Raw genomic sequence first — 14,788 nt, 5'->3', positions numbered from 1 at the left:
TGTACATTAAAATGCAAATATAACACGCAAAATGAACAGGCTAAGTTGATGAAGAGTCTACCATTATACAATTTTAAAGGAGAATTACCACCACATCAACACGAGTGCATATTTTCCCAAAATTGATTTTCATAATCCAGAACTTGTAATAATTTGCAGATATGGTGAAATTCTATTTTGGCAAACTTTTGGCGGTCATCTTTTTATTGTCGTAGACCAATCTTTGTGTTGTTTTTGCTCAGGATGAAAAGTCAGTACTATTTTTGCAGCAACTATTGAAGTTTTGTTTATTTTCTTTTATTATTTTAAAGGAAAAATGTAATTTCCAAATTTTACAAAACCATATCAACATTAACCTGTTGCATTCTATGATTTTATAGTTTTTCTCTTCTAAACATAAACCACTGTACTGTTTCAAATTCATGTTTGAAAGTCTCCATGCACAAAGCTTGAAAATCACATTTTAATACATTGAAAAAAGTGTTTTTTATTTAATTTTATAGAAACATTTATGGATCAAAAGGACAACACTGTTGGGTTAAAAACTGTCATTGTTGCAGTCACACTCTTTAAAGGTTTCTTTATTTTTTGCTGGCCGCCATATTGTCCTGTTTATTGTTGAGCCGAAGCCTTAAAGGCTTCATCTGCTTGGTGCTGGTGTTGTTTTCTCTAAGATTCATTCACTCATCTGGATGCTTTGCTTGTTTCGTGCTTATTTTGTTCTCCACTTCATACTTCAGGTAGTTACACTTCAAATGTGAGGATCCACTTAAAATCACGATTTAACTGCAACCTGGTGTAGTAATTGTAAACAGTGGTAGTAATTGATTGCACTACTTTACTATTTTTTCCCAGTTTTTTAAATGTTCATTGGTTTTGTATTTAAGATCCCATTTTTGTATTGCGAACCGCTCTATTCACTCACTCCAACAAGAAGGCAAACGTTCTCATGTTCACACTTTCTTAATCACGAGGTCATTTTGGCGTGCTCGTGTTGAAGGTTTGATCTCCATACAAAGAGATTCATTGCATGTGCAGAATTTGTATTCAGGCTCTGATTCTGCTTTTGTCTCACATGAAAACAGCACCAGAAAAAAACAAAATAGCCCCATAAATAAAAACGCCATCTCTACATTCCATGATAATTGACAAGCTTTTGCCTGAGGCATTACCTAAAAGGTCTGGCATGTTTACAAAGACCTTAGCCACCTTTAACACGACTAAAAAGCGCCTAAAAACGCAGCTTGAGAACTAGATGTTCACACAGGAATTGAATAAATTTCAGATTTCAGGTTTTTAATGATCTCCCTTACTTTTAGCACCAAAGTAAAGCAAATGGTTCAGAAAGTTACACCACTTCACGAAAGAATAGAAAAAAGAAAAACTGGAAACTTGTGTTTCTAGTGATTGGCTTTGGATCAAAGTTTGTGGTTTATAGGGAATAAAATCCTGATTGTTTGCTGACAGGTAAGATGAAACCAAATTGACTTCTACTTCAACTAATTTGATCTACCGTCACAAGAGTCACCGTTTCTGATAAACAGCTGCAGGCAGAACGGTGGATCATCAAAATCCAATACCGTTATTGAACCCCACATTTAAAGCAGCTGTCGCTTTTAATTGAACCACTTGATAGTTTATAGATAACAATTCTCCGCTTCATTGTTTTTTGCTGTTGCCATCCCAGCAAACAGAAATTAGAAGAAAAGAGAAAACTGGATCTGTTGGTTAGACTACAAAAGAGGGAAAAAAGGAGGAGTTGTTTAGAACCAGAGGAGCATATGGTGTCCTTGCAGGTTTATTTTTAGATGGCTGCTCCTACTGTGTGATGAGTAGGAAGCCCTTCATTCTGTCTTTTCCTCCCCACTCCTGTGCATCCTCTTTTTCCCTACACATCTTCATTTTCTTTCAATGTTCAGTGGGTTTACTTGGCATTACACCTGATGTGCTTTCAAACCACAGCGAAAAAGCAAGAAGATAACATTTTAGATTCAGACAGAAGATGTCCAGTTTTTCCCCAGTTCTGTCATAGAAACGGACCAAGGTGGAAGGCTGTTATGTGATATTTCTATGATGCTGTCCATTTTAGGAAACAATGTAACTGCTTGTTGTTTTACTCCAGACTTTGATATGGTTCCTACTATTTTTCCAAGTGTTGGAAAGAATGTGTCTGTATATTCTTTGGACAAAGCTTTAGGAAGTTTATCTGCAGAGCGAGGCCCGTCTGTCTGCTTGCCTGACTTTGGTCGCTTAATCTGTTTGCTGTCAAGATATTTTTTGTAATACATTTTTTTCTTTTCTTATCAGTTCCTAATAGCCATTTAGTCATGGATTTTAACCCAATGTTTTATTTTGAAATGGTAGTTCCAGTGCAGTGAGAGTGATACTAGACTGATGAACTTCTGCTTTTCTAAGCTCTTAACTAAAAGAATACTCTTGTAGCATGAACTTTTTATTATGGAGATCTGCTGTTTTCTGCCTATGTTCTCGTATGACCAGCAAAGCTCTTTGTTTCTTTAAATAGTTTTTCCCAGTTAATTATCTGAAATTCTTTTTTTCTGTTATAGTGGATCTTTGACCAACCAAGGTTAAAAAGACAAAGGTGGCTTGTTCTGTTTGTCCTTTGACATCAGCCAAACTTATTTTATAAACTACTAAACAACCAAAACTAAATTAAATCCTATTCAATCAAAACAGCAACACAAAAAACACACTGTTCCAAATGAAAAATCTAATACAGGATGAAATAGTAAAATAATAAATAAATGCAAATATAAAAACACAGCCCTACAGTGGTGATATGTTTAATAAATCCCACTTTAAAAGAAATGTCAATAAAGGTTAATGTGAAAGAACTGCTATGTGCATAAAGGAGACATTTCTTTTAACAATACTGACCTGACTTCCAATTATTCCATACAGTGAATCATATCTAATGTTCCACTGCTATTAAAATAATGTTTTAGTTCATCCACCATTCAGAAAAGTTGATTGTTTCTTCAAATAAAAGGCATAAAAAGAGGAAAAGTCTTTCTTTGAGGTCATTTCTTACTTTTTTTATATTAGAAAGGCCTCTATAATAATTCTTTTTTTTTAACGTTGATTTAATCTCTTCTTTGCTTCTGCTCTTCTTTGCTTCAAGAGGAAATGACCGCAGAGGTTTCGATAACTTAGATAACTTTTTCTTACTACAAGAGTGGATCTGTATCCCTCTGGAAAAGTACATCTGTGTCCCCTTGGAGGTCCAGTATCAGTGCATTTTAAGATTGGGAGAATTGATACCGAGCTGCTGTAAGTAAAAGACCTTGTAGAAGGACACAGGTGGGACAACAGTACACAAACGCACACGCACAAACTCCAAGGGAATTGGAGGAACGCACCGTAATGTGTGCAGTTGGTTTCAAGGATGCAACATGACAGGCAACATGAAGTGATGCAACACTGATATGATGCAGTGCAATGTTTTACTGCGGGTCTGGAACAACACAAACCGTTCCAGGAGGACGATAGATCAGCTTCTTGAAAGAATCAACATCATCAAAACAATAAATTTGACCCATATTTAAGTCATTTTGAAGTCAATTCTCCTTTGGTTTGTCTTTAAAGTAACATATTTTTAATGATTAAGAATCTAAAAACTACCTTTTTTTATTAAGATTTATTAAAATAATAGAAGTTAACAGACTAACCTCTACAAAGAATCAACCTTTATTAAACTAATTGAATGTTTTATTAGTTTGTGTTGACTCAGTTTGTGAGCTTCAACCTGTCATGAAGTTTGCATGGAATAGCCAACGGAATGCATTCAGAGAAAATATCGTTGTCAGTTACATAACCATCTTTTCAACAAGAACTATCATAAAGGATTTGCATTATTACTTCAACACTTTTCCTCCAATATCGCCATACACTCAGCCCACCAGGCCACCACTACAAATAGATGGCCGCTTACTGACAGCAGCATCAGCCTCCATGTGGGTGGCGGTACTCTCTTCCGCCCCCACACATGAATAAACTCACGCACACAACCCAGAAGCCCAAGGAGGCCTCCCACCAGTCAGTCAGATGCTGTCGTAGAGCTTGTTCCCATAATGCTTAGCATTTGTAAATCACCGTGCCAACTGTGTGTTCTGAAAACACAGCTTTTAGTCTCCTAAAGGAGTAACTGTTTGGATACTTTACAGTCTTATGCACATTTATAAACAGTAGAAACAAATTTATTGTATGTTTTTTGTTTGTTTTATAAGGTCTTATGACCCCAATAAGCAAATGTTTTGATGAAGTACAAGCTAACCTTATAAAGGACTTTGATCAAACTGTTTTCAATCAGCCAGTTGATATTTGTTTGTCTGCTATTCCATGTTGTGCCCCAAAAGCAACACAAGAAAAACAAAAGACAGCATAGCTGCTCAAAGAAATAAGCGAAATAACCAAAGCTCTTTTAATTACAACCAATGAGTATTACATTGTGTAATGTGCAACAATCAATAAGCTATTGATTTTCTTTACTTGATCTGCAATGTGTAGCAATAATCACTGGTTAAATGTGATAATGTGTTCTAATGATAATCAATGATTATTACATATCGGTTACCTAAAGTGTGAATCATTAATTTTTACTGAAAAGATATAAGAGGATTTTCTGAGGATAATCAATAGGCATTCGATTTTGTTGCTTGATAACTTGATCTGCAATGTGTAGCAATCTGGATTGAATGAAATTGTATTCATATCATAATCAGTGAGTATTGAATATCTGTTACATGGTGTGTGATTCACGTCTCTGTTTACTGAAATCATGTATGAATGTTTTCTGAAGAATCAATCATTAGTTAGCACTTGATTTTGTTACTTGAAAAGAATTTATCTGATCAGAACCAGATTACAAAAACTATGCAAAACTATAAAATGAATGAACTCAGTAGGGGATGGATTATATAAACTCACTACTTTTCAAGCAATAATTCAAGCCCTACATGAATTTAGTTCACGATCACTATATTTATTTAAGGAAATGTGACTCAAGTGTGTTTTTTTTTGTTTTTTCTTTTTTTTTAATCTATGTATTTCAACATTTCTGTAATGAGTTTGATAAATCTGTGAATTTTTTTTTGTATCAACAACAATTAATGCTTGAAATAAAAAAGAATCAAATCAAATAAAAAAGAACAGACAGATGTTCAGTATGAAGCGTCTTTAAGGCCCATAATTCTTAACAATCAGAGCTCCATTAACACACATCCATACATGCAAGATGCTAGCAAGATCAGGAGTAATTATTATGTGTGTTGTCCACTTGAGGTCAACTCAGTATATTAGAACTGGACTGAGTGGGTTTGAAGTCACTCATTGAAAATGCTTTACTTCCTGCTCCAGCGAAATGAAGCCAGTTCAGTCGCCATTTTTCTGGAATACGGATGTCACCATGTTGGAGCAAGATGCCAGTAATTGGTCAGAGTCGATCTGAGTCAGCATATCTGTGGCAGCTACTGTTCCCAATCGGGTGTAAGCTTGTTCGAAGTCCACACCCCTTTCACTGAAAGTGGGAACTGAAAAAATCTTTCAATCAAACACTTGGAACATTTTAAGGTGGGGGTCGGTGGGCACCACACCTTTCACTGAGGCATCTGATTGTTAAGTTTATAACTTGAATAACTTGTGATAAAGAAAAAAATGGCATGAACAAAATGTAGAATTAGCAAGTTTAAAGAAGGTCATGCATCGTTATTCTGTTAAATATATCCACTAGGTAGTAATAGATGTTTATTTTTATTTTGAAACCCTGTTTCCTATTTCTCCTGCAAAATTAATGTGTCAACGGACTGAAAATAGTAATGCGTGCGTTTTGGAAGGATGGACGTCAGACGCAGATATGATGGAGGTGATATAAACGGTCCAATTGATTAATAAATGTTCTATTTTTTCGTATCAATGCAACAGAGACGCATCAAAGACAGACCAGTGGAAGTTAACCTTTACACTTTGTTTCTCCTGTTTAAAAAGAAAGGCACTTTGCACTCTAAAACATCAGGCTGGAAGAACAGACGCATGTTATTTAAGGCAACTTTGTCTGAATGTATTTGATTTCTTTCTTTTATTTTACATCAAAAACCCTCACCGATCCGATGAACACTGATAGTTTCAAGATTAACAAAATACAGTTTGTTTTTGTTTTGTTTTATAGTTAAAAAGAAGAAAATCACTAAATATTGTAACGGAAATGCTTGAGTCAGACCTCTGATATCTTGGCTAAAGGGATAAAAAGGCAAGCATTTTTGAAATTAGCGGGTTTGTATCAGAAATAATCTCAACCGTAACTAAATTTACTAAAGAATTTTAACTTTTTCAGATCATTACTTGGAGAAAAAGTCTGCCAGACCAGTATTTCTTCAAGGTGAAGTTTGTAAACCTATTTAAAATTCTCCAGCCCTCTACGTCTTCTTGACTAGTGCAATGTGAATTCAGATCCTTCACCCCAGCATTTTTGAGGTGAGGTAACATTAGTCTTAGGCAGACACAACTGCCAAACTGACTGCACATATGAATACACCATCAGTCCACTTAGCATGACCAATGCATTACTAAAGATGAATTATCCCAAGGGAAATGCGTGTGCACTGCTGTCCAGCTCACAGGTGCTGCACGGAGATAAATGTGACACGAATAAAACGTCTTTTTTCTTCTTCTTCCCGTTGCTGAATTTTTTTCCCTCTGCCGTCTTTCAGTAACTAAAGAGAAACCGGCCAGTGTGTGGAGACATGGCAACTTTCCACACCAAATTTCCATCTCCAGCAACCTCTGTAAATAAATAATTACTCCAGTGAACATGTGCTGCTCTCATCAGCTGGAGTTTTGCTCTCTGACAAGCATGGGAGAATTAAGTGCGAGTGCATTCGACAGCACGAGTTCTGCTCGATAAGTGTCAAAGGCCATCAACCGAGGGAGTGAGAGACAGGCAAAGAGGAGGAGAGAAAAGCAGCAACTGATGGTTTATGGCATCGGAAAGAGTTATGAATCCAGATAGAAAAAAATATGCCTCTCACTTACTGTCTTTAATGATTAGGTGAACTTTACAATGATGTGGCAAAGAGACAAAAATGCTTCACTTTGCTTTTTCTTTTTCCAGTTTTGTTTTAAGAGCTAATTTGGGTGCTAAACCATTTTAATTATAATTGGTGTAAAACACCCCAAATAGAACCTAAATTTTCTAGGTTTTACAAATGACCCATTAATACCCCTTTTTTATGTTGTGGTCTGTAAATTGTAGTAGGTTTAGGGGATGTCATCTGGACTTGGTTTTAAAGTTAGAAGACGTTTCGCCTCTTATCCAAGAGGCTATGTCAATTCTGAATTAGCTGGTCGAAGAGCTGGTATATATGCGCTCATGGGGGAGGAGTCAGACCTGAAACAGGAAGGTATTGTCAACTTAGCCTACATGGTTTCGGGTCGTTAAGAGTCCTTTGTCGTCAGCTAGGGGTTGGGGAGCCAGTGACTCCCTCCCCAAACTGGTCATCTTTTTCAGCTATTAACGACCCAGGTGGAACTGGTTTGGTTTGTTTAGGGTTCAAAACACTGCCGTAGATGGATGGAAGAATAAAGCTGAGACCAGAATTGACAAAGCCTCTTGGATAAGAGGTGAAACGTCCTCTAACTTTAAAACCAAAGATGACATCCCCTAAACCTACTACAATGGAACCAACCTGGATGAATGAGAGTCTTCATAGACATGTGGTCTGTAAAGTTAATTTGAAAAAGTGTTTCCTTTATTTATTTTTTGTCAAGTCAGAGTCTGTTGGAAGTTGATCGAACATAATGTGGGCCGTTGTACTTTTTGCTCAATTCTTTTACGATGGTCGCTCTGTCAGAACAGGCACGCAGTTCTGGTTTGACAGCCAGCAAAGCCTGTGCCGGGGGCCCTCTGAGCCAGGCACTGAACCAGTGGGCTGAGATCTGGCAGGCTGTCAGAGCAGCACAGCTCTTCTGAAGCCAATGTCCTCACTGACCTCTCCTCTGGTTCAGCGTCCGCGCGTCCTCTTTTTCACTAGGGAATTTCATTTCCAGTGTCCTTCAGGCTCTGGGTAGCTAAGTCAACACTTACCCTTTTTTGTCAGTTCTAATTTCTTATTTTTTCCCTCTTTTACTTAGTCCTCCTGTTCAATGTTAACAATATTCTGCCAGAAAATAAATCTGACACAAATGAATGATATTTATACTTGCTAGTTTACGATTGTGCTTTCCAGTTTTCCCAGAAACATATGAGCAATACATCACAGCTGTCTTAAGCATGAACCTTATGTATGGCTAAAAGGCCAAAAGTGGGAGTTGTAATTCAAGATGATTTGTTTACACTTTGTAAAATGATGGACAACAGAGGGATAATAGGTATTAGAGCGCTGGGAAGAGGGACAAAAAACATCCTTAAAGGAGGATCCGTGGTCGTAATGGCAAATACATTTTTTATTTGACGTTGAAAGCAAGAAAATCATAAAGCTTCTTTCCCATACCAAGTAACCACAAGTGGATAGAAACCATTCACTTTATATGAGAATTGGGCCGAGTGAGTGTGACATCACCCCTACCACTTCAAAGTGGGCTCAGGAGAATCTGTCAATCAAATGCTTCAGATGTTCAAGATGCGGGCCAGCAGGCAGGGGTCACTCAGTCCAGTTCTCACATACAGTCAATGATAGAAACACAAGGAATAGGTCTTTAAAAACAACATTAGTTCATATCCACTTTCTCACAGACCATGATGCACTTGGGAAAAATGAAGGGAAAAAAATACTGTTCTCGATTTTACTAGGTGCTAAAAATCCACACACTTTCCCCCACCAAAACACTTCAGCTGCCTAAATGTCAGACAAATATAAGTAACTTGTGAAATAGCAATTTGTTTTATTTTAGCATTTTAAAAAAAATGTCTTGTTGACATATTTGCTGGACTCATGTTGAGGGGAGAGCTGTTCAGTTAAGACAGAATTTGTAGCTAAAGTCCTTTTCGTGTCCCTATTACACGAAAAGACAAGATGAAACTGAACCGATTGATATATGTTATTGTAATGTCTCATTTGAACCTGTCTGTGTGTGCATAGACAAGTGTGTCAGAAAGTAAATATAGTCTGTTGTGCTGTAAAGTTACAGCTGGAAAGTTCACTATTATCGAAAAGATTTTGACCCACTGATGAAAATCTTATTTTTGGTGGTTTTAACATCATCTAGGGGTATTTTTCTGATTATATTATCAGGTGTCCAAAAAATGGTTCTTTACTTTGTTTCTTGTTTTTAATGTCTACAAAAAAGTGCCTTACGTAGACAGACAGCTATGGTCACCCTTGTGTGACACTGTCGACAGATGTCATGTATTGAGTGAAGCATGGGCTATTACTTAAGCATTGAGGTATCGGGGAGCTTTACAGGCTCCCAGAGGTATCTGCTGACAGTTTGAGCCATTACTGCAATTGAAGAGCAGTGACTGGGGCCATACATCTGATTTGGGAGCTAAAGGGTACTTATCTGCGCTCGCCTCTGTCTGAAATCCAGTATTCTGGTGTTCCTTAATGGTCTATAACAGCAGAGGCATGCGCAGAAAGCTGCTAAAGAATACTAAAAGAGCAGGTTTCTAATCATAAATCCTACAAGTAGGTACGTCACGTTGTAAATCTCTACTGTCTGTCTTCTCTTACTTCATCGTTCCCTCCTTATCTCTCCTTTTTTCTCTCTCTTTAGTTTCTTTACCTCATTAGCAGCAACCTTGACCTCCCTAGAGTCGAGCTCCTGCAAGATTGCGGCCTCCTTTGACCGCCACTGTGATCATTGCCCACTTAACATTGCCAAGAAAAAAAAAAGAAAAGGCCAAAAAATTGAATTTTAAATGCCCTGCTCAGGCTTTTAATAGAATCCTAAGATGACTTCATTTTCTGCCAAAGTGGCAAATGGTACAAATGAATCACTGAATGATGAAGATGCTTCCTCACCCACTAACAAATGTTAAAAAAGTGTTGTTGCTGTGAGTGGGTTATAATCCACAAGCTGTGTGGATTGTCCTGACAGTGTTTAGATCAGCTGGAGTCTTTATTTTCCGTGTTTTGCGCTCAGAAGCAGCAGCAGACTGCAGGGTGAAGTTATAAATGCATGGGTAAAAGGTTAGAGTTTTGTAATTCATCACCTCTGTCATCAGTGATTGCTGCAACACGGAAACATTGCTCGAGATGAATAGTCCAACCCTTTATTTTTTTTTCTATCTCCTGTCCCGCCACCACACTGCTTTCCATTCAGATGCCTTTTCTCCTTGGATTACCTCACCTTTTTCATCTCCCGTTTAAGTATTTTCTGTAATCCTTTTATCACAGTGATCGCCTCCGTTCTCAACATCTATTTTTAAATCTCTTTCATCTCTCTACTTTTCTACATTTGCTCACCATTTTCTCGCATTTTGTGTCTTTTATTTTACTACATCACGCTCTACCTATCTCCTTCCCACACTGCAGCCTCTTCCCGCGGAGCCTTTGTTTAAGAACCCTCAGCTGATGATTAGTTTTGTTTTTGTGGCCCCGGCGCTGAGGGGGCACCCTGTCTGCAGCGCCACTTACATAAGGAGCTGAAACAAAGTGACAAAGCTGTCCTAAAATAGACCCGGAAGGCACAAAGGCTGACTCAGGAAATCAAAAACAATCTTTTTCTTGTACTTGTGTTGTGGATGCATCTGTAATGTGTTTGACAATTGCATCAGTTTGTGAAAAAATCCAATGCATTTAACAATTTTTCTAGCTGTCTTTTTTTTTGGATTATTAGCTATTAATTTAAAATCCTCTTTTTCTTCTTTCTTTCGCATTAATGCATGAGAATTGATTTGTAGATTTGCACACAACTGTTCAAATGAGCAAAAGTTACTTGTTAATCCACACTTTGGATGTATTTGAGTTAAAAACAATGAATATTAGTTTAGTACTTTCACAAACGTCATTCCTCTATTGATGAAGAGTTTTGTTTAAAGGACCTCAAAAGCAACTTTTGTTTTTCATTTGCATCTATTCTCCTCAAATTTAGAAGATATGGTGGCTGGAATAGGGTCCAGTATCCTATGGCCCCTGTGAGATTTAACCCTTTAACATCGGAGCTATTGCAAAAATAGTAAAATGACAGGCCTTTCAAGATACAATAACCTTTTGACCTTTTGGCAAATAACGTAATTCCAGACAGATTCTGACGCAGAGAGAGCGGCATTGAAGCTGATATCCAACACTTTACTAATGTGCTTAAGGTGCTTTTCTTCTTTTTCTCTGCATCAGAATCAGCTAATTTACGTTGATTGCATAAACACTTTACTACTGTTAAGTGTTGAATATCAGTGCAAAGCTGCTATTCTCCACTTTAGAATCCGTTCAAATTAAGTTAAATGTTTCAACGGTTGAAGAGTTACAGTAATTCAACACTGGAGCTATAGCTGCGGTGTCAAAGAGTTAACAGGTTTGGAAGATGGATGGATGGCGAACTCATGTTTTATGTTCTTGTGTATAATTGTGGATAATCATGAGTGTGTGTGGTGCGTAGAAAAGCAAAATTGCATGAATGACATGTTTTCTTCCATTTAAATGGAGTTGACGCTATGCTATCATGCTAGTTACAATACACCAAGGCACAAAAAGCTGGTTAAACATTGAGGTTGTAGTTTTACAATCCTGACTAATGCTGGGTAATTTCTGTCTGCCTTCCAAGTCTTCTTTCACAAATAAGATACTACAGCAACTTTCACTCTATTTAGAGATGAAATGACGTTGATAGGTTTAGGAAAACTGTAAGAAATGGATTGAATGGAGTTTGAAGTGCCACTTTCAATTGCTGTAGCCCTCTGTAATTCAGTAATATCATGGTATGGGAGTTAACTTTAAATGACATACACCTGTATTTTGATCTTTGCTCTGATTTTTTGTTCGCTCTTAGGGGCATTTTTACTCCTCTGCTTTAACTCTTATCTCAGGAAGGAAGTGGCGGGAGAACTTTCTGACCCCGTTTCCTGCACAAGCGTTTCTCAAATTCTTCGTCTCCTTTCTCCTCTGTGCCTCACTTTGTGTGATTGAAGCCGCATCTCCAGACATTTGTTCAATAATACAAACTTGCATACATTTTCTTATTTTCATTGAACGATTTTGACAGAATCCTGAGACTTTTCAGTGAGCGCTCTGCAGGACTTTCCATCAAGCCTGTAAAGGCTCACTGACATTTACACAGTTGAATATTGTTGGCGGTGCTCAAATGAAGCTGTTTCTATGTGACGGTCGGGTCCATAAAGTCCTGAGCGGCACACTGTACCTGCTGGCAAGTGGTCTCAATAACCTGCTTGTTCTCTGCTGATGGGGAATTGATGTGAGAGATTTGCAGCAGATAAGTGCCTCACTTTAGTGGGAATCCTAATGAATAAATGATGCTTCTTTCCATTCTCTTTCAGTTTGATAAGAAAAAGACAGAGGGGTGAGACTCCAACCTGGAGAGGATTAAAAATGGAGGGGTTTTGGTTGTAAATAAAAAGTGGACAGGTTAGTTCTGTTCTGTTTAAGGGTCCAAAAAACTACTTTGAGAGCAATATTTGACATAAAAGCTAGGACAAAGATCTCATCTAAAGCTTTAAAGCAACTGAAGTAGGTGATATCCCATTGGACATGGAAACTAACTTCCCACAGACAGACTGGAAACTTTGGAATGAGGATTTCCGAAGGTAGGATTCTTTTCTTAGCCCAGAGTATTGGAGGAATCAATGACACATTATAGTTCATAAAATAGCTTTTGTTGCCTTTTTCAACTATTTCATTACGTTTGGAGCTTTTATTTTTCTGTGGGGGAACCCTGTCTGATGATCAGTTAAACATCCAAACCTCAAGTGTCAAAATTCTGGAATGAATTTGTGAAAAGTCAGCCATGTAAACATCGGTTCCTCGTGTCAGACTCTACAAACCTAAACACACCAGCGTAATGGAGCCACAGTGAAGCCTGGAAGTTGTTGAGCCAGCGTGTGATGGAATTACAACATGATGTTCACTTGTCTACGGCTTGGCTTGCCATTGAAGCCATAATTCCCGTCTGTCATGCAAATGCACCCATTGAACAGCCCCAAGACACATTGTTCTTTCAATGGGTTTTCCAGTTTCTGCGACCCTCAGAGAACCTTTGTAACCGTTGGAGTCTATGCAGCTTCATAGGTCAAGTTTGACGTGCTAAGACGATGAGAAAAAAGCGTCTTCAATTGTATTTTTTTGCTGGTGACCTTAGTTAACAAGTTTGAATAAGACACAGTGCACCTAAGTCTAGAATAACTCAGCCTTATACCGCTGCAATTTAGGCTTGGCTGTCAGCCACAGAGGGTTTCTGTGTTAAAAGGTCAGCCCAGTGTCATCGGTTAACCGCAGCTCAAGACTAATGACAGACTGCATGCTTTTCCGTGCTCGGGAGTTCTACGCGTCTGTGCATGTGTAATAAAGCTCCGTCTTTCTGGATAACATGTCAGAGCAACATAATCCACTCATTAGGGGAACAGAAGGAGGACGTCTGTCCACAGTCACGTATTCAGTTTTTTGGGTAGCATTGTGTTTTTGGGAAGCATTAGATGGGCTAGGCTGAATTTTGAAGTACTCGGGCACTGCCAACCGAAACAGGTGCACTCTGACAAGCTGCAAGGTGACAAAAAAAGCATAACCAGAGGCACAATAAATGTATGAGGGACACAAGATGCCTCATAAAGTTATCTGCCAGCAATGCTGACGGAATAACCGAGCTTGGTTTGCTCACTCCCTGCTTTTCTCTGTTTCTAGGAAACGATTTGTTCCTGGTGGCAGTTCATGAACTCGGCCATGCTCTTGGTCTTGAACACTCCAACGATCCAACGGCCATCATGGCCCCTTTCTACCAATACATGGATACAGACAACTTCAAGCTGCCCATGGATGACCTTATGGGCATACAGAAGATATATGGTAAGGCGGACTTTTTTTTATTTTGATGTCATTGGAATCCCAATTTGAACTTGAAATGTATTTGCCTGTTTTTGGAGAATCGTTTAGGTTTACAGGTTTGTGTCCTGTTTAAAGGCCATTTGTAGACAAAAGATGATTCTCTAGGATGTCAACCTTGTGCCATGACACTCGTCAGGTACTTTTTTTATGGTACAATGAAATAAATTCAGTTAATTGACTTGTTTTACTTTGGATTACAAGTTGTATGGAGTTTGAATCGAATTGATGTATAAACAAAAAAAAGGAAAAAAAACGTTCTAGCAACTTTCCATAAACTGGAAACAAACAGAATTTGTTTAGAAAGGCCAATAATCACACTTAAAAAAATGTTTATTTTAATATGTCAACTAACATTTGACAGATGCTTTTTTTTTTTTTTACTTCTAGTCATTCTGTTGTAAATGATCCGCTGTCTTTGTCTGTTTTTTGTGTATCCTATGGGGCGACCCACGTTAGCTGTAGCTCTCAGATTCTCAGATTTGAACATTTCTTTAAGATGAGTTGACCAAGGTGTCACAAGCCCAAATCATCAACACACCACCCCTGTGCTTCATAAATTTGTTTTTTTTTATACATATAGTCAAATGTAAAACATTGTACAATACCCACAGATGTGTATTGCAGTTTTGTTTGTACACATATGTAAGTTGCAAAACTTCTTGGTTAATTAGAAAGTCATTGTGGCATTGTTTCTTGTTCTGTTTTTTTTTTCTGTCTTGTTTCTTGTTAAAAGAACTTCCATGAATGGTGCTGTTTTTTATTATTATTTTACTAAGTACATTTAT

At 37.8% G+C, this 14,788-nt stretch overlaps 1 protein-coding gene across 2 annotated transcripts in view; it reads left to right on the top strand.

The window, feature by feature from the left end:
- The window catches only part of mmp16 (matrix metallopeptidase 16), a 72,476-nt gene that overhangs the window by 34,515 nt on the left and 23,173 nt on the right, over nucleotides 1-14,788 (top strand). For both annotated transcript variants that reach the window (XM_023949881.1, NM_001104884.1), the window contains 1 exon segment: nucleotides 13,803-13,964. In XM_023949881.1, coding sequence (XP_023805649.1) covers nucleotides 13,803-13,964 — 162 coding nt within the window.

This window comes from Oryzias latipes, chromosome 20 (genome assembly GCF_002234675.1).
Source record: "Oryzias latipes chromosome 20, ASM223467v1".
NCBI classification, from domain to species: domain Eukaryota; kingdom Metazoa; phylum Chordata; class Actinopteri; order Beloniformes; family Adrianichthyidae; genus Oryzias; species Oryzias latipes.
This window is presented reverse-complemented; position numbering and strand designations above follow the sequence as displayed.